Here is a 26,368-nt window from a genome sequence, read left to right on the forward strand (position 1 = left end):
TTACCTGTCAGATCATTTAGTAAAATATGAACCCCTTTTTTAAAACAGGGCACTCTGTTCTGCGTCCTGATTGACTGTTGATCTTGTCAATCTCTTTTAAGCCGTGTTTTCGACACGGCTTATGCAGCAGATCTTTTTTTTTTCATTCTATAGCAATGGACTTATTTTTCAATGATTGTTTTAACTTTGAGTTTAAACAAGAGAGAAACGTGTGAAAATGTTTCATGTCTGTATGACAAAAGTGTCAAAAGTGTGCAGTGCTACAACCTTAAAGACTCACTCCAATGAAAAATGTTTTTTGTGTTTTTTTAACATTTTCTTGTGGCATTTTTCTGATGATGTAGGACACATATAAAGCAAATTAAGCTTAACATTGCATTTCTGTATTTAAATTGTTTTGACTCAGGAGCAGACGAACAAACACTATTGGGAAAAACTGTTATGTAAAAGCTTCAACACCAAGCCATAAGCTCCCTTCTCTGCACCATTCTGTTACATCCACTTGTAGAGAAATAGATCCATGCACATCTTTGTTTTCCTCATCCGAGCTGTAAGGTAGTGGGACAGAGTGTAAATGAGGGATGATGGGAAGTCGGGACAGGCTTACTCCCCGCCAACACTCCCACCCTCAACTCAGAGGCAAATTTTCGATGAACTAGTGCTGCTCTCTGTGGTAAATTAAATCCAGTTCGATTGGGTCTGTGACTCCAACGAAACTGGAGGTCGTCCTAATTCTCTTTGCTGAAGCTTTAGCCCTAATTTGACGATTAGCAGCAGAACATCTGCATCTCTGACTGAATTAACATCAAATCCTTCACAATTTACATCCAACACACAACCAAGAAATCTCCAGGAAAACATGGTGGAAGATCACTGCGTGTGTGACCTAATTCCTCGACAATCACAGGACATGGAGATTGTTGTTAAATTGTGCTCTAACTCCCCACCAGCTGTTGTGGACTTGTGGCAGCAGACCATAAAAGAAGAAAGAAAAAGTGTTGTCTGAGCACCCCTGGAGGCTGAGGCAGGAAATGCATGCAACATCTCCAAGAACTCTGAACCAGGGTGGAGTCTTCCCTCTTCTGACCTGCAGATGACTGATCTCATTTGGCATTAAAACCCATTTTAAAACAAAATCTAAGATCTATGGTGTCATGGTGCAAAGTTCAGAGGTCGATACTAATTTGGAGCTCTTCCAAAAATGTTACCTCCAGTTCTAAGCTGGATGCTTAAGGCCTCCAGAACTCCTAGTACTGTGTGATAATCTAGATCAAGGGTCAGCAATGTTTGTGGCATTAAGTTCCAGTTTGAAATTTTCTCCGTAACAAGTGTGACCTCACCAACCATAAAATGAACTCTAATGCAAAGAAATACAGAAATATATCTAAAATGTTATTTAATTTACAAACGTTATTTCAAATAGCATTTTTAAAACATATTTTGGCATTAACTCCAAAAAATGCTTTCATTACAATATTGCACAAGGAAAATAGTGTTGAAAAAGTTGAAATAGTGTTGCAACTTTGTTTGTTTGTTCTTGTGGTATTTTTCTCATGGTGGAGGACATGTAAAAAACGGAACAATTTAAAACAGCATTTCTGAGTATTTCTTCATTAGTATGACTGTAAATCCTGAGCAGACAAAAAAGTGCCATTGAAAAAACCTCCAGCAGTGACATAGGTGCTAGTCGGTGGGCCACAAGCTCACTGCCCCTCTCCATTCTGATGCATCCACTTGAAGATGAGCAGATCCATTTACGTCTTTGTTTTCCTCATCTGAACTTGAATCTGCCTCAAATGTGTACAGCTGGATAGCTCCAATTTTGCTCGCCATTTTTGTTGGTTGGGGTTGTGAGGGGCTGTAACTACCACAACCGCCAGTCTGCAGAAACTTTGTCACAGAAAACAACATTTTGACTAAAAACAGCATAATCACAATTAAAAGACCACTGGGAACAGTTTGAAAATAGGTCAAAAGATGATCGAAGTGGGACTTTACGGCTCTGTGAAATGAAGTTTCATGCTGATCGATGGGAACAGAGTGGCTACAGGCTCCTACAGGTTAACTGATCTGATGGCAAACTGAACAGCAGTAACCTGATTGAACTCTCTGGATGATTACAGCTGATTGGAAGACAGTTGTCTTCCAATCAGCTGTAATCATCTTTAAATTAATTAAGGCTCCTCGCTGACCAGTGCCCCCCACCACCACCACGCCGCCTTCCAGGGAACGCCTGTTCTCTTTGATCTTTCTCCGAAAGCAGCATATGTTTTCTTTGATTAATGAACACTTTCTAACCCCCCAAATCAATTATCCTCTGGTTACCCTGCCATACTGCAGATGGTGATGTGAGGGTGGGGGGTGGGGGTCCTTATTGCAACCGTTTACTGAACTTCATTACATCAGATTAGGCCTCTTTGGTTTCATGAATCTCTTGGATGACATCGTTCCACTTTCACTGACACCCCCCACCCCTTCTCTGGAGGACCACTGGCTTAATCCTCCGAGCAAAATTTTTTTTAAATGGCCTGTGGTCCATTCAGAGGTCCATGATGGGAGTAACTTGCTGCAAATCACGGTAATGAAGTGGAGGATTCCAGTGACTTTAAACTTAAGTCTGCTGCGACCCAAAGGCACCCAAAGTTCTGTTTTTTTACCTTTTCCCTTTAACTCAGCTTATAGATACAAAGCAAGAGCAACAAATATTTTGTTGGTCTTTGTAAAAAAAAAAAAAATTAGCCAGAGTTAAACTCACTTTTTATTAATGGAAAACGAAATGACACAGAGCCAAAAAAAAACAGATTTTATTGTGGTATTTTTAGCTGTAACGATGGAGTGCAACTATTGATTGACTTGGTGCCATCACAGCACACAACACACATGATGTCAGCAGAAAATTATCAATCCCTCATTCCAGTCTAATGTGTGGAAACACTTTGAATTTAGTAAAGACGGGAGGGAGAATGTTCTAACGTTCCCTTTGGATTATTTGGATATGGAAAAACAACAGTGGGCTAAACTTTAGGAAACTAAAATGTGGATGGATTTGACATTAATTCTTGTTTACTTTTTTCTTTGTACACATTTTATTTAAACTTGATTATCTTGTTAGATTTACAAGGAATCTGGAAAACTTCACCTGCACTGTTCAGTACCCAGGAACCCCGGCCCCTGGGTTCCCTTTTCTTAAGCTCTGTTATTTCTCTATTACTTGTGCTTGTTTTTGTGTGTTTTATTTTGAGGGGCTTATTTATTATTTTACTTCATGTGTGGGGTTTGTTTTTATTGTATTCTTGTTTGTTTTTTATGGAAAGCACCTTGAGCTGTCTGTTTGACATGAAAGGTGCTTTATAAATAAAATTAATTTGAATTTGAATTTGTGATTTGGTGAGAACTTTTATCAAACAATTGTCTGATATTTTTCAATAACAAAAAGCACAAATGAAAATGATGTTGTTGATTTTTATAAACACATAAAACAACTTTAAAATGTACAGATTATTTCCAGAAGAAAGTCCACTGGAGCCTCACACAGAACCGGACCGTGAGGTTCTGTGATGTCCCAGCTTCCTGAGAGCCTTTGACCTTTGTGTCAATGGGTGTTAATGGCAATGCAGTTGCCATTAACACCCCCTGAAGACAGAAACGGATTGTCCCCTCGTCTGGTTTCCATCATCATACACACACAGCTGCTAAGGAGTGACATTGCTATCATTAATTAAGGAGGATTCAGACACAACCCCTGTCTTCTTGCGCAAGTGGACTTTAGGTTGGAGCTATGGGAGTTTGAGGCTTCTTACTTTTCTGAGGGCCTGCATGGTGGTGCAGTGGTTAGCACTCTTGCCTCACAGCGAGAAAGCACTAGTTTGAATTATGGCTGGGGTGTTTCATGTGGAGTTTTTTGTGTTCTCCTCTTTCATGTGTGGGTTTTCTCTGGGCTTTTTTCTCTGGGCTTTCTCTGACTTCCTCCCACAGTCCAAAAACAGGGTTCATAGATTGTCCAAAGTTGTGCACGTGAGTATGTGAGTGTGCTGTCTCCAGCAGACCGTTGACCGGTTCAGGGTGTACCCTAATCGACAGTATCTGGGTCTGGTCCAGCAACCCCGGGACTCCAAAGAGGACTGCTGATGAGTTGACAAAACAGATTCTGACTGCTTTAAGTTTCTTCAAGGCACTTTTATTAGTATTCATTGTGTATGGGGTCATGGGATGTTTGTGTTAATGAGGGAGAGGGTAAAGGACAGGTTGGGTTTTTATTTAAATTTATCTCTGTTTCTTTTTTAATTGTAAAGTGCTTCAAAGTATGGGAAGCACTTTCTATTATTAAAGTTTGATTTGCACACACTTTTTTCATCTGTCAGCTCAGCAAATTTATTTTTCTTTTTGTGCTGAACAGTCAGCACTGAACAATATGATGTCTCAGTTTCATGCAGCAAAAGTCTGGAACAAAAGTCTGGAAAAGTCTGAAATCAGAAAGTGATGATAAAACAAACTTGGACTCAACAGAATCCAAGGAGAACCCAGGGTTCAAAACAGAATCCTCTTTATATGAAGGTCTTTATTCTGTTTGGTTTTTAGGTTTGAAAGATGATTTTATTTTTTATAGCATTTAGCGTTGATGTAAAAATGCTTCATAAATAAAGTTTGATTTGAATAAAAGCTTGAAAGTCTTTTGTTTGCTCTTTAAGCCTTGTTTTTAGTTATTTCGTTAATAGGAATTGCACACTTTACTGTTTTACTTGTAAACGTGTAACGTGTCTTTAAATTCGTTGTTATCAGTGAAGGTTTGCGTTTTTCACAGCAGTGCTGCACTGCGCAGCTGCAGGTCTCCTCCGTGCCACAAGGGGGCGGTAAGACACCGCGAACAACACAGAAAGAGAAAGAGGAAAAGATGGGGGCGGGAAGGTCCTTCCTCTGAACCTCTACACGCACGCGCTAATAGAAACCAGAACTGGGCTCGGTGTCCGTGCAGGAAGCATGAACGAGTCGGGGGGGCTGCGCCTCCGGAGGCTGCAGAGACCGCAGGTCATCACCGACGAGCTTCCGGAGCGGCGCCTCAAAAGCTCCGGGTAAGAGACTCGCCCAGAGCCTCACCGCTGGTTCCGACTGGCCCGGGATCAGGAAGTCACATCCCGGTCATCAGAGGTCAGATCAGGTCACCATGATCATTGTTGTGGTCACGTGTTCTTGGAGAACCACAAACCAGGTCACTGTGATTCTAGATTGTGGTGGTTACAGAAAAACCAGGATCAACAAACCAGGTTAGGAGAACATCCTGAAGGAACCGATTCTACCAGGTTACTCTGTGTGAGGAGAGTTATAGAGAACCTCCAGCCCCTAGAGGATCCAACAATGTCCAGGAGCTGCTGGTGCGATGCCCACTGGTCTTCATGCAGCAGCAGCAGCTTCCTGTTTGCTTAAGTCATCCAGAAGGGTTGCAGCAGCTTCCTGGGCGTCAGTTCCTCAAACTGCTGCCTTCTGCCCGTGCTGATGAGCATGGCAGCTAAAGGTCCCTGCAGACAGGGGCTCCTCTGGGCTCTGAATCCTAAAGCAGAAACTCTGCAGGTTTACTGTGAGATTTCACATTATGACGTTTCATTTGCTGTTTTCTTCCTCACCTGAGGGAGCCCTACTATCTGACCTAGAAACCGGGCCAGAAACCAAATCCGGAGGTAAAAATGGATCCAGATCCATGAAATCCAGAGTGTTCCCTCAAATTGTGTGAAAACTGTTTTAGTCAAGCAGAAAAAATAGAATTATGATGCTGGAAATCTGAATCGGTTCTGGTTCACCGGGGTTGTGGCTCAGGAAGGGTGGAGCTCTGAGTCATGTTTGTTTCTGCAGCACCTACAGCGGGCGGGTCTTCCAGGTGACCCTGCTGTCTCTGGGTGGCTTCTTTCTTCTTCCTCTGCTAGTTGTCGTCTTCATCCTGGAGTCTCCCATCAACCCTGAAGCTTTCAGGTGAGTTCAGTTCACTCATCGTACCCCTCAGAACCCCTCCCTGCACGGATTTTCAGAAATAAAGTTGTCTTCCTGACTTGCAGATGAGCCAATATTCTTTCACTTTAAACTCTGCAGTACCATCGTCTTCTAGTTCTGGGTTGTTAGGATTGACCTCTGCTACTATTGTCAGAATCCAGGACCAGATCCATGGTGCTCACAGAGTCCAGATTAAACAAATAGATGCCCCCCCAGGTGTTTCCTGTGGTTCAGTTCTGAAGTTTAAGGTTTTTAGTTTCATTAGAAATATTGATGAAAGCTGATTATAAATATTTTTTATTTTATTTATAATCATAAAACATTTTATTATTATTTAAAGAAAGGAAACTGTCTCACATTACATTCAACTATAACTCAACGCTGCTCTCTCTCTCTGCTGCCCCCTGCTGGATGTTTGTGTCACTGCAGCCTTAGAGAACCACCGCTTATGAAGGGTTGTTGGGAGCCCAATTTGAAGCTCAGAGAGTCCCAGAGGCTTTTTGAGGACCAGATCCTCGGACCAGAGTCCATCACCAACATCGGGGGTCAGTGAGTCTCTTCCCCTCACCATCATCATCGTCATTCGCTGAGTGAAGAGCATCTTCTGTCTGCAGACGTCCTCTACACTGGAACAGCTGACGGGCAGATACTAAAGCTGATTGGTCGAAGGATCCTCACCGTCACACGGCTCGGAAAACCTCCATGTGGTGAGAAAAAAACAAATGAGGCTCTCAGGATGTGATTTCAATTTGAAGCTAAGAAAATCGATTTTAGCTGTCTGGCTTCTTTAGCAACACTTGCACTTCTCCATAACAACCAAAGACAGGACCCCGCTCTGATTGGTGTGTTGCTCTGCGAGTGAGGCCCCTCCCACTGCTCCACTTCAGCTCTGATTGGCTAATCAGGCGTGCATGAGGGGTCACAGTGTGTTTTAGGTCAGGCCCCAGGTGGTGGGGGGAGCACATGTGAGCCCAGCATGCGTGCACGTCTCGTTTGCACAATATGACATGAAAATAAAAATAAAAATAGTCTCCAACCCATAGAACAAACATAAACACAAAGTGTAAAAATCTATTAAGTCCCCGTTGTGAAGATCCATAACTTGATCATTGCTTTTGCTCTGAATCTTTTCTCCATGGCTGCAGCTTATGTCCTACTTTAGGTGGGAAACTGCTGCTGTTTCCTCACAACTTCATCAAACATCAACTTTCCAGCTTCAGTTTAAACCTCCAGGGTCTTTAGAGAAATTCTTCTTTAATATAATGGGAGCTGAAAGTCCAGAACACCTGCGTTGTCGACGATGCTCAGATTTGGTTTCCTGTTCATGTCAGGCTGAACCTCTGCTAAGGTTTCATTGGAGTTTCTCCCTTCATGAATGCTTACTGTCAGAAAGAAACAGTCGGGATTCAAACAGTCAACCTTGGTTGAGCCTGTGAGTTTGTTGCTGTTTTTGTCATGGCTGGTGTCCTGCAGGCTCCAAAGAGGATGAACCCGTCTGTGGAAGACCTTTGGGGATCAGAGTGGGACCAAATGGGACTCTGTTTGTGGCTGACGCCTATCTGGGCCTGTTTGAGGTCAACCCCAGCACAGGTAAGTTCACACTGGCCACACCCCCTTACCTGCACTTTTATTTGGGTTGGGTCTGGTAAACACATTCTTGTACCATGGCAACAATACTTTTACTGAATCTTCTGGTTGAAACACAAGTTCAGCACTTTCGCAATGCACCACTTCCTGAGGAAAACTTCTTTTCAGCTGAACTTGGGGTCAAACTTCAGCCGCTCTTGTCCTCCTGCAGGAGAAAAGACCCGCTTGGTGGCCGGCGGTGAGGTGGTCGGCGGCAGAAAGCTGTCGTTCATCAACGACGTGACGGTGACGCGTGACGGGAAAAAGTTGTACTTCACAGACTCCAGCAGCAGGTGGCAGCGCAGAAACTACATGCAGCTCATCATGGAGGCCACCGCTGACGGCCGGTACTGCCGAACGTTGCTGTAATGTTCATGATTCAGTGTTGACTCAGCAGTTTTCTACAAAGTTCTGCTGAAATTTGGAGAAAATTTAAAGAGAAGATTTTAAAAGTTTGAAAGCTGGTGGGGAACTTTCTTTTCCTGTCATGGTTGAGTTTGCTTTTAAGTCGAACCTGAACTTCTGTTTGGATCTTGTTTGTGCCCTTTTCGCAGAGTTCTGGAGTTTGACACCGAAACCAAAGAGCTGACCGTCATCATGGACAACCTCCGCTTCCCAAACGGCATCCACCTGCTTCCAGATGAGGAGTCAGTTCTGGTGGCAGAGACCACCATGGCCCGGATCCGAAGGTGATTCCCAGGACCAGCTGATTCTGGCAGCCGGGCCGACCCATCGGTGACCCGGACTCTGCTTCTGTTGCAGGGTGCACGTGGCTGGTCTGAACAAAGGCGGCATGGACACCTTTGTGGAGAACCTGCCCGGTTTCCCCGACAACATCCGACCCAGCTCTTCCGGGGGGTACTGGGTGGCCATGTCTGCCGTCAGAGCCAATCCTGGCTTCTCCTTGCTGGACTTCCTCTCCCAGCGACCCTGGATCAAGAAGCTCATCTTCAAGGTAGGTTGAAGGGGAAACGCCTCGACCCTCTGCGTAGCTTCTGCAATAAGGCCACTTGGATGATTTCAAGGAAAGTAAAGAAGACTACATTTCTCCTAAAACTGTCTCATTCCTCGCAGCTTTTCAGCCCGGACGTTCTGGTGAAGTTTGTTCCTCGCTACAGTTTGGTGGCGGAGCTCCATGATGGGGGCATCTGCACGCGGAGCTTCCATGACCCCAATGGCCTGGTGGTGGCGTACGTCAGCGAGGTCCACGAGCACGCCGGCAGTCTGTACCTGGGCTCTTTCCGCTCCCCATACATCGCCAAGCTCGACTTGGAAGCCGTGTGAGACGTCGGAAAACGAATGGAGCCCAGACTCTGCTTTCACTAACAAACGCAATCTATAAAGGGATTCCTTTGAAAAAGTTCATCACTGTTCATGGGCCGGTTTGGTCTCCGTGGTAACCATGTTGACTGCAACATTTTTATTTAAATGATTTTGTTGTTTGCTTTTTAAGTCCAAGTTCTTGGCGAAGCCGTTCTGCCCTCTACTGTTCAGCTTTGGGAACCCCTCACTGTTACAGCAGTGCTCGTCACTTGAAGATGGTCAGCAGGTCTTTGACCTTTGAGCTGCATGAAATGACTGACTGGCTGAAACTGTGACGAATTTTAATAAAGGTGTGAAAGCAGAAATGATGAAACGGATTCAGATTTTTTGGATTAAACTGATCTACAGGCTTCAGTGTGTGTGTGCGTTCCGTGGGACTTCATGGTGAAGTTCTGCATTTGCTGCAGGCCTGCTGCCATAGACAACCTGAAGCCTTCTGAAGCCTGAAGGGGCAGCCGTGGCACAGAGGTAAAGCAGTCGACCTCTGATCGAAAGACCACAGGTCCGGTTCCTGCACAACATGTGTCTAGGAAGGTCACTGAAGCCCACATCGCTCCTAGTGGTTAAAGGTTGGCCCCCAGCGTTCAGCAGCGGAGCCGCCACCAGTGTGCGAATATGTGTTTATGGGTGAATGGTACTGTCATTCTAAAGCACTTTGGGCCTTCCAAGAAGGTTGTAAAGCGCTATACAAGTACACGCCATTCACCATTTTAAAGTGGGACATCCTCCAGAGTTTGCTCCGCCCACTTCAATAGGGCAAACTAGGCAGGACAAAGAAAAGTAGTGGCTTTGTTTAGTCCAGAACGAGATTCTATCTCTTCTGTTCCCTTTTAAAGACCCACTCTGATGAAAATGGTGTTATTGTTTTTAATTTAATCATAAAAATTGTAGGATTTTCTCATGAAGGACATATATAAAGAAAATTAGGATTAAAATTACAGTTCTGATTATTTATTCAAATCATTGTGAATCAGGAGCAGACAAAAAATGCAGTTTGAAAAAGCTTGTAGTTGTGGGAAAGATGCTACGACGGCAGGCCACAAGCTCCCTGCTCTGCTTCATTCTGATGCATCCACTTGCAGACAAATAGATTCAAGTACTTCTTTGTTTTCCTCATCTGCGCTGGTTTCTGACTCAAAACTGTACAGCAAGATAGTTCCAACATTGCTCATCATTTTTGTTACTCCACTAATTTTAGCTTGGGGTTGTGAGGGGCTGTCAGCCAGCGGTAGAGCGTCTAAACAGAGAAATGATGGAAAATGAAAGAGTTCTTACTCCGACCAAAAGTCTCTTCCACAACTCAGAGCTGAGTTTCTGATGAACTACTGCGGCTCTGCAGAAACTGTCCTAAAAAACATCATGGGTTAACTAAAATGGAATAATCATAGGTAAAAGACTACAGGGAACACTTTTACAATAGATCCAAAAATTATCACAGAGGGACTTTCAATCCTTGTTTTTCCTCAGATTTGGAAAAAAAAAAACTGAGCGATGTACTCCATTATCTGCAGAGAAACTTCTGAGTCATGTTCCAGTGGATCCAGGTAACTGTCCAGACTTCCAGGTGACACTCCAATGTCTGCAACACATACATTGGATAGGTTCAGACTCCTGTGCACACACTCAGACTTGCATGATCAGGGTCAAACTCGCGTGCACTTTTAGACTCACCAGCTGCAGACGCCCTGCAGGCTGGAAGTCGCAGGTTGACAGGTTGCTGCCGTGATCTCGCTTTTGACAAACTGTTCTGGAAATCTTAAAATCCACAAGGAACCGGACCCCTTTGACAATCTGAAGAAAGTGCAGGTTTATCAAATTAACAAGGATGTGGTTAAAAATGGTTCAGTTTTACATCAGCATGTTCCAAATGCTAAAAAAAAGAATGGTAGTATTTCAAAAACCATCAAATGGGAAAACAAAACCAAGAGAACCCATATCTGCTAATAATAATTTAGATTTTAATAACTCCATAAGAGTTTACCTTGACAGATGTACGCACACGTCAATCCTGCTCTTGCAGCAGGAGATATTTCTATTGCAATACTCAAAAAAAGTATTTCTTAAAAGATTTGGCTGAAATAGAAAAACCAGCTCATCTGGAACCCAGGAAGTACCAAATGTTGCAACTCCTCCAAAGACCACTGGAGGCCAGTTGTTATCTTCACTTGTGATTTTCCACCCATAATAAATGTAGAGTTGGGTGTCAAAAACCTCTCTCTCTCTTTTATTTTATTTATTTATTTTTACTAAATTGTTGTTTTTAAAGTGGGCACAGTGAACCTGAGCTAAAGTGTCCGTCCCACATTAGGATTAATATTGGTCATGCATTATCCTCTGCAGGTGATATCAGAGATTATGGTATGTTACCTGAACTTATAATTTATTTTAACAATCAGGTTGACTTTTGGAGTGCTCTGCACAGATCCCACTTTTTTTTCTTCTTTAAGCAAATAACATTTTTGGGTCAGACTTTCAGCAATAGACCTGTAATCTTGGAATAAGTTCCCTGTCTCATGATTATCTTCACTGCTAAATTTGTGTTAAAATAGTGTGGTGGGTGTGGTCGATACAACTGATCTTCACCTGTTTCTGCGCTCGAATGATGTCTGCTGGTTTGAAAAGGAACGCATCATTGGATTGGTTGTTGAAGGCACAGGCGGCGGCGAAGACGAGTTTCTGAAGGGCAGGGTCGTTCTTGCTGATGTTTTGAGGAGAGCCGGGTATGGAGAGTCCATGATGGGTTCCTGTCACTGAGCTCACCTCTGCAGGAGAAGGAACTCTGAGGTGACAGTATCCAGCTTCTGTTTCAATAAAGCTTCTACACCTGACTGTAAATGTACTGAGAGCTGCTAAACTGAGTTCTGATTGAATTTTAATTAGATCCAGCAGATTAAGATACATTTGAAATAAACTCTGATAAAAACATTGATGGAGAATCACAAACGTTTTTTGAGATCTTCACAGCCGTAGACAGAAGCAGGTGCAGAAGCTCTCAGACTTTGCCGGCCTTTGGCAATACTTTTCATGATTGCACAGACTCAGTACCCCCCCTCCCCTCCCCAATCACACTGAAGCAAGCAGAAGTTCTTGAGTAACTCAAAGGTTTGAGCAGATCTGAAAACCTACCCACTGAAGTTCTTTCCGTTACCTCACAATTGCTTCTGCGTTCAGGGACTGATCTGGACTTCCTGGTTCTGAGTTCAAAGCTCTGCTGAGCTCCAGGATTTGAGAACATAGTTCTGACAGAAATACCACCAAAACCACAGCACACACACAGACTGCTTTGAGACCTGGTCGTCACCATGACCCCCCCCCCCCCCCGCTCCACCCTGGCATGTAGTTGATGCGTTGAATGTAGACTGAGAGCACAGAGAACTCAGCTTACCAAAAACAGCAAGGAGAGCAGCGAGCAAAAGCGTCCTCGCCGTCATCTTCTCTCTGAGCTTCCTGTGAAGCAGCAGCTTTGACCGCAGACTTGCTCTTTCTCTTCTGACATCACTTCCTGGAGTAGGACAGCTGACTCCAACCAGCTTCACTGCTAGGTTTAGAGAACTAGAACCAGTGGAACTCTGGACACTCTGGCTTTAGGGAAAAAAGATTTGTGAAACATGAAATCTTTCCACCTTTATCCACCTTTGTCATGGTAGGAATAACACGTCAAAGTAAGGGTGGGGTCATCTAAGACAGCACAAGGGTAAAGGTGTACTTCCAGAAGGTGTTCCCAGACCTCTCCAGAGGAAGAGCACTCTGAGTTCTCCTGGATATCTGAGCTTCATCAGACCCCATCCTCCTTAAGAAAGCTCATTTCTGCCACTTGTACATGTTTTTGAATCGCTCATTAGCATCCACAGCTCGTGCTCAAGGGGTTATGGGTGAAGTGGTAAACTAAAATATTTGTCTTCAGACTCAGTTCACTCTCTGCAAACCAGATAAAAAGACCCAAACAAAGTCAACATCTCTCCAGACGCACTGATCCTTCTGTCTAACTATTTTCAAAGTCCTGCTCACACCAGATCATGGTAACCAAGTCCATTTAAGCCCAGGGACTGGTTGGTCTGTGTGCCATGATCACGCCGAAGCCGGCTTGGATAGATGTGGAGAGCTGCAGTCCATGATTCTTGGCATTGATGAGTAGTGTCTAGAGAACTCTGTCACTGTACAGATCTGCTGTGATTCCTAAATGTGCCGATTCTCCAAAGCAATTACATTAATTGTCTAATACCCCATGATAAAAACATACAGTAAACCATGAGCAATATAGTACTCTAAAGGCAGATTATAGTAGTGTGTAATATCTCAAAAAATCAAATGCTGTCACAAGCACGTAGCATTTTTTCACCTGGTTTTTACATGTATTGTCCCTCTTTCCCACTCCCCTCCGAGGTAGCGAGAGTGAGAATGGCTATAGAAAAAAAGACCTCCAAGAAACTAACGAGGAGTTGACATTGCAGAGTTGCAGGGTCCCTCCAAAGAAAGAAGTGACAGACAACTGCCAATTTAAATTTTTTTCTTTATTGAAGCTTTATTTAAACAGAGTGGTCCATCAGCAAAATTCCTTCTGTACAGACAGTGGAGAAAGAAAACAGACGGAATCTACATTTCTGGGACAAAGGAAAAAAATCTTAGTTTAACATTTAGATTGAATTTTAAATGATAGGTCAGACAGTTTAAAAAAAATTTGAACTCATAAAGGTCAACTTTAATTTTGGTCTTTCATTAATAAAAAAAAATAGATTTAATGTTTCTAAAGTTTCCTGTTAGTTTGTGAAAAAGAGAAGAAAATCTTGCAGAATTTGTTACTTTTCTTCCTCTGAAAATTGAAGAGATGGGAAGAAAATTCTGATTTCATTTTTTTACAACAAAAGATGGCATACAGTCTGGACTTCCTGTATTTAAAAATAAAAGATCGTCAGAGGGCTGTAGAAAATGTGAGGCTAATGTCTGAAGAGTGATGTCATCTTTAAGTCTAGTGACTTATTATTAAGAAATATTCATAAAAAAAAACATTTAAATGGAAATATTTTACTTTACAACAGAAATTCTAGTCCATGGCACCTTCAGCTCTGCAGTGAAATAAATATCACGCATGTTTTTAAAGTTTGATGGAAGTGAAGTTTTGCCCGCGGACTTGGAACTTCCTGTAAGAGTCAGACTTCTTTCCTGCTCAGACAACCGACAATGTTTATGGGTTTGAACTCGCTTCTTTAAGGAAGTTCATTGGGGAGTTGCTGTGTCTGGGGGGCAGCTGAAGAACAGCCTCCAGCCACACTTCTCCGCTCCGAGCCAGTTGGTCCAAAGGTGTGTGTTACATTACAAACCTGTCCGCGGTGACCCAACACCGCCTGAAGCAGAAGAAGGTGAGGATGTTGTGGAAACACCCCTTCAATGTCCTGCTACCACTGATGGTTCTTGGAGAAGTAGGCAATTAGTGCCACAGCGACGCCAACGTAGATACCTGTGCCAATGGTGATTGACAGCACAGCCAGGAACAGGGCCCGCCTTGAGCTGGAGCTGGCCAGATGGAAGTCTCCTTTGGATACTGCCTTGTTTGTCTGTTGGGGAAACAGAGTGAGGACACATCAATCAACAGGAGCATGAAAATAATAATAGAAGTAAAATAGCAAACTTCCGAGGACACTGTGTTTTGTCGCAGCATCGGATTTCTGCAAGGCACCCCAAAAAAAAGCAGCAGGTCTGTGTCAAATCTAGCCGGAACTGTTTCTTTGCCGCTGCGTTTACTGCAGCTGGTTAAAATGAGCACCAGGTCACATCAATATTATAGATGTGTGAGTCTGAACAAAAGAGGAGGAGGATTTCCTCGCATCCTCTGAATAGTTCATGTAATTTTTGGTTAGCACAAACATCCATGGATTTAACCCCAAAGTCTCCTCACACGCTCAGACTGAAACCAAAGGAAATGGGGGAGTCCCTGCTGGGTGGGGGTGGAGGCTGAAACTAAGAGATATGTCAGGTCACTCTGTTGATGAGCCTAATTAACTGTGGAAACCTCATTATTGGCCATCAGATTGACAGGAAACAGCGCCCCATAATCATCACTTCATTTTCAATTAGATTCAACCAAACCTGCTGACTAATAAGATGTCATGCAACTGTGTAAACAGATTATTCTGGGACAGAGGGAAACCTGGGTCAGCGGGTTCTTATTTCCCTGTAGACCTGGAAGAGAGATCCGATTTAAACATCCCAGACTCCAACAGACCCAAACCGTCTGAGCTGAGCGTGACAAAACACGATGTTCATGTCTGACGTAACAAATGTTTAAGGTTATTCTAGTATACTCTGTGACATGCTGTAAGTGATGCTGCTGGAAAGACCTACAACAAAGAAAATCGTGTTTTTGGTGTTTTTAAATTTTTTTGTAGCTTTTTTCTGATGATGGAGGACATATAAAGAAAAACAACATCCAAATTGGATTTCTGGGTGTCTTTTTATTTACATTGTGGTGAATCAGGAGAACAGAAGGTGGTAGGAATAAGCTTGGAGCTGTGAAACAGCCACAAGCTCCCTGCTCCAGTCCTGATGCATGAAATTGTAGACAAATAGATCCATGTACATCTTTTTTTTCCTCGTCCTCGTCGGCTCAAAACTATACAGTTGGATAGCTCCAATATTGCTCGCCATTTTTGTCGCACTAGTAATGTTAGGTTGGTAGTGGGCTGTAAGCTAGGGGGAGGGCATGTAAACAGATGGATGATGGGAAGTGTGGGCAGGCTTACAACGCACCAATAGTCCCAAAACTCAGAGGTGAATTTCTCACAAACTCTTGACACTCTGCAGAAGCTATGTCCTTGAAAAAAACACAGGTTTTTGGATTTTGACTCAAATCGGCATGATAGTAATCAAAAGACCACTGGGAACACTTTTACAATAAATCACAGCAGAAACACTGCAACAGTGTGACATTTAATACTCGTTGCCAGAATACCTTTTATGTAATCTGGCGGTCAATAAGAATAAGGGCCAGGCCACTCCAGATAGTTTTGTTTGAGCCCACAGTCCAGCTGATTTGTTTGCTGTGGTTGTTTTCGGACAACATGAGATGAACTGTGCTAAGGCCAACTGCAGAGGTGGTGCAGGACCCATATTTAAGGGCAAAGTATGATGCTATTTGTCTGCATGTGGATGCATCAGAATGAAGCGCTGCAGGGAGTTTGTGGCCTGGTGGTTGTACAACTGTAATTGTAATTTTCATATTTTTATGTATGTTCTCCATTATGAAAAAAAAGGCCATAATAACATGTTAAAATTATAACAACAAAAAACAGGATTTTCTTAGAGGTGGGTCTTTAACGAGACGGAAACATTCAGAGGAGTGTCAGGAAAGGTGCTGCACCAAAACGATGGAGACCAGAGGATGAGGATGGAAAATGAAAACACAAACCCAAAAGACAGCTTAACCAGAAGGGAGACACAGAAGATTGAAAAACAAAAGATTCAAATGGAAACAGCTGTGGGTTATTGAAACTGGTACCTGGTGTGACTGAAAGAAACCGAAAGTCGGAAAACTCTAACCTCAAACTCACACACACTCCCATCACCACCACACCACACCCACTCGTGACCACATTGAAACCCACTAAAGCTCCATAGTGTTTGTGTCTGAAAACCTGGATTTTATTGGCTAAGCTTCACTGTATGCCTGCAGCGTGAAGCAGAAGCTTCTGCAGATGTTTGAGGAGATGAGGATCACTTCTCTGTTCCACTTAACCTCCTCTTGTTCCTCTTCATCCTGCTTCTGAGCTCTGCTCTTCACTGGTGGGTTTTGTGTGGGAAGTGTTGCCTATGGTAACAAGCCTGTTTCCTTTTGGAGCTGAAGTTGTAGTTACCATGGAAACTGCATCCGCAACAGCTTAAAGCCGGAGCCACGTGACTGAAGGCCTTGAAGAGGAACGACACGCACACACACACACACAGGTCACGAGCCGAAGCCTTCCTGTCCTAATCTGGAAACCTGATCCAGGTTCATGTGGGGAAAGCAGATGCACAATACAACACATCTGCAAGGTTAAGGAAGCTGGGGGAGTTTCTCTACAGCACCCAGCAAAAGAAAGAGTTCCTTAACAATCCACACTTAAGCAAGTGAAGCTCATTTCTTGGTGTGTGTAGATCTTGGAGTGCCTGGTGGTGTGTTGAAAATTGTAAAACAAGAAAGCAGGATCACTGTTTGGTTGTAGGATTAAACCGCTTGAGACAGGAGCAAAGTAAAGGGATTCAAATTTCAGAATCATGAGGACAGCAGCAGTCATCCTCTCCATTCAGTATTCTGCAGGAAAACAGCTCCTTCAGCTGCAGAATGCTGATACTGAGTTTAGAGTTGGCAATAAAGAGTTAAGAGGGGAAGTAGATTAATTTGTGTTTGGTGAATATATTTGTAACAGTTCCTTTAGCAATGAGTTGTACACATCTTGAAATCCTGTTTATTTCCCTTTGAAGTGGAACAACATTTTTTAACGAACATGTATTTGTGTGAGTTGTTCCCATGAAACATTTGCCAAATCTTCTCTGCCAAGTTTGTTCTGACTCTGCTTTGGTGGCTGACAGATTGGATGATTGAAGAAGTCATTTCAAAGATTCAACAGTTTGTCCCTGTAACAAACAGAAGCCTCAACAGCCTGAAGACGAACCATCCAATCTTCCCATTTTTAGTGGGGTTGGCTCTCTCTAGCAGGATCATTTAAAGCTGAACTCATAAGTGCTTAATAAGGTTTGGGTCAAGACTACAGGCAGGTTGTTCCATCTTCTTCACTCCTGGTTTTACAGGAAGTCTCAGATTCACCTTCTGTATATATGTGTGTATGTAGCTAGGGAGGGAGGGGGGGGGGTCCTCCTTGAGCACAACATTTGGTCTAAGATGGTGAAGGTATGGTTTTGTCTCTGGTTACTTGTATCTGTCTCTCCACAAAGGTCGACTCAAACAGTGAGGAAAACAAAGCCCTTCACCATTATACCAAAAGATGTTGTCTCTTTGCCAGTGCGGGCGTTAGTGTGGCCTTATCTGTATCTTCCAAGCAGTTTGACCCAGCTGCTATTAGTTTAATGTGGACAACTCACTTGTATGCCATGTTCACACCGGGCATTTGAAAATGCCCTGAAAGCGTGTTCTTGAATGCACTTTTATCCAATGGTGTTCACACTGTACAAGTAGGGAGGGGCTATTTCTTCTTTTTCTTTTGTGCAAGTCCGCCATCTACAGTTAGGAAGAGGTGTGGGGGCAGAACCCACTGCCCCACAGTTAAGTTCATTAGTTGTATTTCTTCAGATTTGTTGCTGAGTAAACTATTTATACTTGTTCACAAATGTATTTTACTTTATACATTAAATAACAAAATTAACTTAATGACTTGTGCACACATTTAGTTAAGTTTGTTCTGATTATTTTGAGTAATTCTATTCTTTTGAGTTCTCTCTGAGGCCTGATGCTGGGGCAGAGGGAGGAGTTAGACAAGTTCCTAAACACTTCCTTTTGGATATGATGGAGGAGGAAGACAAATGTTATTCTTAAGTTGGACTATTGTTTGTATTTTGAAGTATGTAAAACTTGTTTTGAAGTAGAAGTTCAGTTTTGTTTGTTAAAGTTTTCAATTACTAGTAATTTATTTATTCAGTTAATATTTAGAGTTTTAAATGTTTTGTATTTGTAGTTTCCCCCCCTATTGTGTCACTGGTCTGATCAGCCAGTATAAAGTGCTTCCTGTGGGTCAGTTTTGGTTCAGTTGGTTTGAGCTTTTGTTACTGATGCTCTCAGTTGTATTTTGTTAAGTTTACCTCATTTAACTAAGGCCCATGCCATTTTTGTGTTGTGTGAAATAAAAACCTCTCATTTGAATATCTTTTTTTTGTCCCGTGGCTCTATCTGCTGAGCGGCCCTGACAAAAGGCTTGGTGTAAAATGTCGAAGCTGTGCAAATCTTGCAAGTCTTACTCCAGGCTTTTTCTTTTACAGCTCTATTCCGATATGTGAAAGGCTTGGTGCCATATAATTGTGGCCGGGCACAAACACCAATTATTTTTTCCCCCTTCATTATCAAATTTTAAACAGGTGGCACTTCTGTAAATTAAATGAAACGCCATCCATATGTCACAACCACATTCTGGTGCCTGATTGGTCAAGTTGGACCTGATTTAGCTTTCAACCTACTTTCAATGGCCATGCGATTTGTACTTAAAAGCTTGAATAGCTACATGTAAACACAAGAATTTCATACGCAGAAGCCCAAGCACCCAGTTTATACACATTTACATTGACTTTTCATTTGAAGTGGCCATTGCTGAGTGGTGTGAACGTAGATTTAGAGCAAAGCAATCTAAACACATTACAGGTTTGTTCATATAACTCAACAAGTTTGATTCTGACAGACCAACAGACCATGCTGAGGTTTAACTTGTTTCCACACATGAGTGAGTGTGTTTGTCCTCCTCCAGCTGACTGCAGATCCGTTACATAAGGGGCAGTGTGTAGGTGCTGTCTAAGTTGACAGCAGTAGAAAAAGTAGAAACTGCAGCAGAGCGGCTCATCAGTTCTAAATTCATCCCCCTAAACACTCTATGCTTTGTTCATCTTTTAAAGTTTGACAGAAGCTCAAAACACTATCTCCCATGACCAAGAGTGTAGCTTTTCTCCATGCCTGTGTGTGAGTAATATTATGACATAAAGTGGTAAAATGATTCATGCAGGCCTGCGATGAGTCAACCTGCTGATGCTTAGAATTGTAGAACTAAGGAGACACTTTCGGGAAGAAAGAGAGGAAGGAACTCACCTCATGTGACAGGTAGAAGGCGGCAATGCCAAGTGGCCAGAAACAGCAGAGCATAGAGAAGACGCTGAGGCCCAAGTGATCTCTGGGAGGCAGCAGCAGGAAGGCGTCTTCGCTCTCTGATTCGCTGGAGTAGTCACTCTGATCAGAGACACAAGCATCAATTCACATGAAGCTGACAGCACAAACAATTACTGCTCCTGCTGTTGAACCGAGAAAAACCACCAAGGTTCAATGCATTTTTTTCTCCAGTATAGAGCAGTACAGCTGGAAAGAGGTAGAGACGGTCCTAAAAGAAGACTCCTGGACCAGGAAACCAGACCAAAGCTGGCACTGAGTGAAGGTTCTGACTCGCTTCTTTCAGGCAACTCAAAGTCGTCGCTGCAACCCTTCCAATTCAATCTCTGTCCACCCTCTCTTGCTTTATTTTAAAGCTAAATTAGATTTGAAGGACAGATGGGGGACACAAATATAGTTCAGGTATATATTAGGTCTATGGTTTTGACAAAGTCTGTGAATTGTGAATAATCTAACCACATTGTTTCCTCGTTTATTGCGGGGGGGCATATTCCATAAATAACCTCCTATAGGGGAAATCCACCAAGTCAGCAATTAGTGAAAAGCAGGGCTTTATTGTAAAAGAGTATCTATAACAAAGATTGCTAAGAAGAGGAACAATTTCTTTATAATAACGATGAAACCTTAGCAAATGAGACAGGCAGCAGAAGAGATGCCTCTGGAAATATTAACAAGAGCTGCAGCTCAGAGGAGCAGGTAACGGCAACATCTGTGAATAATGAAACATGCCCTCAAAGGTGGTCTGACATCTGTTAAACACAGTTTTCTGTGGGACCCAGCAAGACAGGGATAAAAGATGGGGCACAACTGGGGCAATGAGGGTTCTAAACTTCAGCTGTCGCTGAACGCAGCATCGAGAGCCAAGGGGGGAAGAGAATGGTATAGAGAGATGGAATGTCCACAAATGAAACAATGACAGCATGACATAAATAATGTCAGTATTAATTAGTATGATTGGCTTCGTGTCAACCCTTAAGTTATCCAGAGGCTCAAAGACTGTAAAGCTGGACATGAGAAATGTCTCAATTATCTTTGCCTTATCATCCCAGAGTGTTTACATGAGCAGAAAAGATGCACTCTCTCCGTCTCCTTTCATTGTTTCTCTGCATCCTCTTTTAAACAATAACTGCAGACATTTGTGTGTAAAGATCTGTCTGTATGCACTTATCTTTCAGACATGCTGAAAATCAACATAAAACAGTTGCTATCCTGCTTCTTTTTGAAAACTCGCATTCTGTCCTCACATTGTTTTTTTTTTAAAAACCAATGTAAAACACAAACTCACAAACTCACATTGGTTTGCTAGTTTTTTGTTCTTGCTCATCAAACACAACTCTGTGTTTTATAAAAATCCGTTTTAGTGAGTTTGAGTTTGTGTTGTAACACTTTCACACAGTTTCCACACACATAACTCTAGAAAATCAGGCACTTTAAGACTTTGATACCAACTGTGCACTAACATAATCCAATGTGCTAAGAGTCTAAATTTCCATCACAGATTTGGGGAGTTTCTTTCATATTTAGGTCTAGAAATAGTAGTGACACTTTTCATCACCGTGGGAAAAAAAGGTTTGGCATCATTTTCCTGCAAGAAGATCTAGTCATGTTTCATTATTTGATATGAGTGTATGTATATATGTACATATCTATATCTATCTAGATATGTATCTACATATCGATATCTATCTATCTATCTATCTATCTATCTATCTATCTATCTATCTATCTATCTATCTATCTATCTATCTATCTATCTATCTATCTATCTATCTATCTATCTATCTATCTATCTATCTATCTATCTATCTATCTATCTATCTATCTATCTATACATACATATATTTTTTGTTTATTTTATTTTTTTAATTCACATGTACTGTTGTACATGTTGTGTCTGGGGGGTCATGTAGTAGGGTATTCTGTGATCTGATCTTGAGTGGAGGTCACTGATGTGGACATGCCCCCCAAATATTGTTTCCCACAAAGCACAAAGCCAGATTTCTACATTGCATCATTTTATCATTCTTCCTACCATGGTGTGTGTGTATGTGTGTGTAAGTGGAGCTTCTTAAAGAAGTAACAGGTCTTTGAGGGACAGAATTCTTGCTTGTTTATAGAGCCTCGATACTTCTACGTTGTTATGCAAATAATTTCCTTAAAAATCATAAAATATGATTTGCCGAATTTACGTTTTTACATTCTGTCTCCCATCTTAAAGTGTACCTATTGCAACCATTAGAAGCCTCTCTTATCTGTTGAAGTGGGACAACTTGAGAAATCTGTGACAGAAAAATATTTTTTTAACCTCACAATATTTTGTCACTTACCCCCATTTCTAACCACAATTCCGAGGGGTGGCATGATTACTGTGATGTTTCCCATTATTTCTGAATATGTGAAGCTGCATCGCCCCTCAGGGACGATTCAGAGGAATGCAGCCACATGTTAATATACAGTCTTCAGGTTCACAGGCTGGCGTTCTAGCAGACTATCAGAAACACCAGGCTTCAGTCCCCCCCCACCACCCCCCCACCCCCCACCCCAGAGAAAGAAGGTGTTGATGGTTTCATGAAAAGAAAGTTTGCTTCTCACCTCCAGCTCTTGGAAGTCGTCATCGTCATCAATGTCGTATGACAGTGAGGGAATTATTGCGCCTTCCCCAGAAAACTCTAGAAACTTTGCATCAGCATAAAGCAGCACCTCCTTCGGAGAGCAGGTGGCAGAGTTAGTTGTGTCGTGCCCATGCCCCTCAATGAAGGTGGTTTCGCAGCAGTCACCTCCCCCAGCCTCCCCCCACATCTGAAGGAGGCCCTCTCTGCACAGCAAGAGGCCAGAGGCTGGCCTGAAGCTGGGGTCTGATGCAGCTTGGTGGGGAAGGAGAGCCCCAGGGTTGAGAAGCTGAGGAGGCCCACTGTGCTCTTTTAGCCCTTCGTGACCCTGGCAGTAAGGAATAGTATATGCTGACACTAGCGCCTCCGTAGGCTCCGCCCCCACTCTATGTGTGTCAATCAGGCCATTTTGTTTGCAGAAAACTCTTTCTCCTGGACCTCCCCGGGGTGAGGTCCTCCAATGTTTATAGGAGACTTCAAGCTCCTCTGTCCATTTCCTATCTTCTCTATCTCCTTCCATACTTCCTCAGAGTTTTACAGATTCCTGTCTTTAGATTTCCTTGTGTTCCTCCCAAGTTCTCAGACAGGTCAGGGGTCAGACATCATGCTGTGAGTCCTCCTGCAAAACAGGAGAGCATGAAGTGAAACACTTTAGCTGCATCACAAACTCCCCCACAAACATTCAGAGGTCCATAGGAAATTTTAAAAACCCTAGAAGTAAAAGGACATCATAAGGTGCTGCTGGATGGTGTCACAATTGTACACAAAGTTTCACAACACTGCCAATTTTATAGATGAAAGTTCGGACCAGGCGCACAACAACAATGCAGCATTATGGCCCAGCGTGACAAGAACATATTTAGACCATCAAAACACAGGTGAGCCAGAAGAACCCTATTTGTAGAGAAGGGATGCCTACCTCAGAGGAAAGTCTAAATGAAGAAGACACGCTTGCATCTAGAAAAAATCTTTACAAAGAAGACACCTGCTGCTGGACAACATCTTTACAAAAAATACACACTTATACTATAAATATGTTATCTTGTGAAAATGATACCCCTGTCACAGGGAAACGTCTTTACAAAAAAGACTTGCTTGCATCTGGAGAACATTCCTGCAAAACAAGATGTGCTTGCAGTGGGGGAACATCTTCACAAAGAGGACACGCCTGAGAATATCTGTGTTCCTGTTCACTCAGAATTCTTGAGGACCTGGCAGTCGTCTAAGCTTTCAAGCATCAGGTGAAAAGATGAGACCTGAGGAATCTTGCTGATGTTCCAAACAGTCAAATTGAAGTGTTGGTTGTTTTATAACCCCTGGTACCTGACGATACCCCAAACACGCACACAACCACCACTATGTGTAAATATCTGCATGATGTACTCCAACCTGAGCCTCCCAAACTGGAAATGGCCATAACTGCAGTTCTCCGTATATTGAGGGCTTTGAGGGTTTTAGCGGAGCACTCTGTTGGTGATGAAGAGGATGACAATGATTCATTCTTGACTGAAAACAGTGATGAAGAGCTCCGCAGCAGCTGCTGTCTGCGGGCGGCTCCTCCGCCTGCGAGAGAGCCGCTCAAATAGACGCAATAATCCACAGCAAAGCCGCCTGTAAATCCCGCAAATACGCGCTGTTTATAGCTGGCAAACAAATAATGTGATAAAAGCTTATAATGACAGCTGAATACCGACAGTGTCTGACGTCATCCCTGAGAATAAGAGAGGACTGGAAGCGCGCGCGCATGCAGATATACTCACCTCCAAGGTGAGACACGTGATCCTGCATCAGTGCATCCATCCATCCATCCATCCATCCATCTATCCATCTATCCGTGCGTCTCTGTCCCGCGCGCGCGTTACCGCGCACAAAGCTGCCGCTGTTGTGAAAGTGAGACGCATGAGATGGACCAGAGAAAGCAGGTGTCCGTCTGACTGTGGAAGAGCATCAGCTACTGCAAGTTTACACTCCGAGGCTGTAGGCGTGCGTGCGCACGTGCGTGTGCATGTTGTAAATATAGTGGATGCCTTCCCCATGGTCCTAAAGCCCTGAAATGCTTCTTCTGATGAGGATCTTCAGAGATCTGCAGAAACCTCCAAGAACTGGAGACGAATTCTTCACAAAGAAGATGCACCTGCATCTGGAGAACATCTTTACATAATAGACGGACCTTCAGCTGGAGAACATCTTTACAAAGAAGACACACCTGCATCTGGAGAACATCTTTACCAAGAAGACTCACCAGCATCTGGAGAACACATTTTCAAAGAAGACATCCAGAGAACAACTTTACGAAGAAGACACACCTGCATCTGGAGAACATCTTTACAAAGGAGACATCCAGAAAACATCTTTATGAAGAAGATATCCGGAGAAAAGCTTTACCAAGAAGACTCACCAGCATCTGGAGAACATATTTTCAAAGAAGACATCCAGAGAACAACTTTACGAAGAAGACACACCTGCATCTGGATAACATCTTTACAAAGACAACACCACTGCAAACTGGAAAACATATTTACAAAAAAGACTAGAACTGGAGACCAAAGCCCCTTCTCGTGGCGTGTTGCAGAGTTTCCATTAAAGAAAAGCCTGATGAATGATCTGGAGTCTTGCTTTTTTCTTTTAATTTGATGTTTCACTTTATGTTCTTGCAACCCTGAGTGTTTTTTGGTTTACTGTTAGGAGAGATGATCCCCCACCTACTGCTGCACCGGGTGGCCGTGGTGCAGCGGTAGGGCGGTTGACCCATGATCGTAAGATTGCAGGTTCGATTCCCGCCTTGCACACCCATGAGTCGAAGTGTCCTTGGGCAAGACACTGAACCCCACCTTTGCTTCTGGTGGTAGGGCGGCGCCTGTGTGTGAATGTGTGTGTGACTGGGTGAATGGGACTGTGACTGTAGAAGTTCTTTGTCCTTGTAGGTAGAAAAGCGCTATATAAGTATACGCCATCTACCAACCCGTCTGTGTGTCCTGAAGGACCAAACCACAGCTCACCTTTGTGCCTTCACCATGCAGAGACAGGCTTGAGACCTTCATGAGGAATCTGTGATGCCTGAAGGGACACCTCTAAAACCTTCAGTCTCCTCTCAATTCCAAAATCAAAAAAATTCACATAAATTACAATACCCCTCCTTTTTGCAGATAATTGTGTATTTATTTTCATGGGAAAACACTGCAGAAAGGACTCTTTGACACAAAAAAAGGTAGCAAATGTTCATCAATAGCGTGAAAAAATTATTTTTCCTTCAAAATAAGAATACAAGCATCAAGAATACAATCAAGAATACAATCAATCAACAAATGTTTGTATGTTTATGTGTGTATGTTGGTATCTTGAGCCTAACGCTGACGCTGCAACAACTGAATTTCCCAAGCTGGGATCAATAAAGTATTTTTATCTTTATCTTATCTTTATCTTTATCAATATCCACTTTTTTACTTAGGGGTGCACTCACTTTGGCAACCAAAGTGAGTGCACCCCTAAGTGAAAACGTTCAGAGTCTCAGAGTCAATGTCTTGTGTGTCCACCAATACTACCTTTCTCCTGGGCATGGAGTTCAACAAAGCTTCACGGGTTGCCACTGAAATCCTCTTCCACTTCTCCATGACGACATCACAAGGCTGGCAGACATTAAAACCTTATGCTCTTCCAATTTCCATTTTAGGACGTCACAAATATGTTCAATAGGGTTTAGATCTGGAGACATGCTTGGCCAGTCCATCACCATTACCCTCAGTCTTTCTTGCAAAGTATTTTAGCATTTATGTTTCCTTCAGTGAACTGCTGCTCCCCAATGCCAGCAGCACTCATGCAGCCCCAGACTATGGCTCTCCCACCACCATGCTTGACTGTAGGTAAGAGACACTTGTCTTTGTACTCCTCAGCTGATTGACGTCACACATCCTTGACACCATCTGAACCAAATAAGTTTATCTTGGTCTCATCAAACCACAGGACATGGTTCCAACAATCC

The 26,368-nt window shown here is 43.0% G+C and overlaps 3 protein-coding genes across 5 annotated transcripts; 1 reads left to right on the forward strand and 2 right to left on the reverse strand.

Moving 5' to 3' along the window:
- Window positions 1-4,883: 4,883 nt before the first annotated feature.
- On the forward strand, window positions 4,884-9,241 carry apmap (adipocyte plasma membrane associated protein). The gene is made up of 9 exons (XM_004077019.3): window positions 4,884-5,069; window positions 5,845-5,961; window positions 6,409-6,524; window positions 6,594-6,686; window positions 7,453-7,569; window positions 7,778-7,952; window positions 8,160-8,294; window positions 8,368-8,560; window positions 8,680-9,241. Exons 1-9 carry the CDS (start codon window positions 4,978-4,980, stop codon window positions 8,887-8,889), a joined length of 1,248 nt encoding a protein of 415 aa, XP_004077067.3. The 5' UTR covers window positions 4,884-4,977; the 3' UTR covers window positions 8,890-9,241.
- A 1,152-nt stretch (window positions 9,242-10,393) lies between these two features.
- On the reverse strand, window positions 10,394-12,419 carry LOC101168393 (cystatin-F). Its single transcript, XM_011484228.2, has 4 exons — window positions 12,314-12,419; window positions 11,512-11,690; window positions 10,600-10,719; window positions 10,394-10,507 (listed from the first exon to the last, which is right to left on the reverse strand). The coding sequence occupies exons 1-4, from the start codon at window positions 12,357-12,359 to the stop codon at window positions 10,430-10,432; spliced, it is 423 nt and encodes a 140-aa protein (XP_011482530.1). The 5' UTR covers window positions 12,360-12,419; the 3' UTR covers window positions 10,394-10,429.
- Window positions 12,420-13,418: 999 nt separating this feature from the next.
- On the reverse strand, window positions 13,419-24,951 carry LOC101168644 (synapse differentiation-inducing gene protein 1). 3 transcript variants are annotated; one of them, XM_023963564.1, is made up of 4 exons: window positions 24,150-24,951; window positions 22,373-23,008; window positions 19,706-19,843; window positions 13,419-14,480 (listed from the first exon to the last, which is right to left on the reverse strand). In XM_023963564.1, exons 2-4 carry the CDS (start codon window positions 22,907-22,909, stop codon window positions 14,322-14,324), a joined length of 834 nt encoding a protein of 277 aa, XP_023819332.1. In that variant the 5' UTR covers window positions 22,910-23,008; window positions 24,150-24,951; the 3' UTR covers window positions 13,419-14,321. The 3 variants fall into 3 exon arrangements, with proteins under 3 accessions (XP_023819332.1, XP_023819334.1, XP_023819333.1); XM_023963566.1 differs by lacking the exon at window positions 24,150-24,951 and adding an exon at window positions 23,779-24,123; XM_023963565.1 differs by lacking the exon at window positions 24,150-24,951 and adding an exon at window positions 23,309-23,766.
- Window positions 24,952-26,368: the final 1,417 nt, after the last annotated feature.

Source organism: Oryzias latipes, chromosome 15 (assembly GCF_002234675.1).
Source record: "Oryzias latipes chromosome 15, ASM223467v1".
NCBI lineage: Eukaryota > Metazoa > Chordata > Actinopteri > Beloniformes > Adrianichthyidae > Oryzias > Oryzias latipes.

Coding starts and splice junctions, on each gene's coding strand:
- apmap (XM_004077019.3), top strand. CDS start 4,978: ATGAACGAGTCGGGGGGGCTGCGCCTCCGGAGGCTGCAGAGACCGCAG. Junction 8,295..8,367: donor ACCATGGCCCGGATCCGAAG/GTGATTCCCAGG, acceptor CTTCTGTTGCAG/GGTGCACGTGGCTGGTCTGA. Junction 8,561..8,679: donor TCAAGAAGCTCATCTTCAAG/GTAGGTTGAAGG, acceptor CATTCCTCGCAG/CTTTTCAGCCCGGACGTTCT.
- LOC101168644 (XM_023963564.1), bottom strand. CDS start 22,909: ATGGAAGGAGATAGAGAAGATAGGAAATGGACAGAGGAGCTTGAAGTC. Junction 19,844..22,372: donor ACGACTTCCAAGAGCTGGAG/GTGAGAAGCAAA, acceptor GTCTCTGATCAG/AGTGACTACTCCAGCGAATC. Junction 14,481..19,705: donor CCTTCTACCTGTCACATGAG/GTGAGTTCCTTC, acceptor TTTCCCCAACAG/ACAAACAAGGCAGTATCCAA.
- LOC101168393 (XM_011484228.2), bottom strand. CDS start 12,359: ATGACGGCGAGGACGCTTTTGCTCGCTGCTCTCCTTGCTGTTTTTG. Junction 11,691..12,313: donor TGCTCTCCTTGCTGTTTTTG/GTAAGCTGAGTT, acceptor CTTCTCCTGCAG/AGGTGAGCTCAGTGACAGGA. Junction 10,720..11,511: donor TCATTCGAGCGCAGAAACAG/GTGAAGATCAGT, acceptor CACTTTCTTCAG/ATTGTCAAAGGGGTCCGGTT.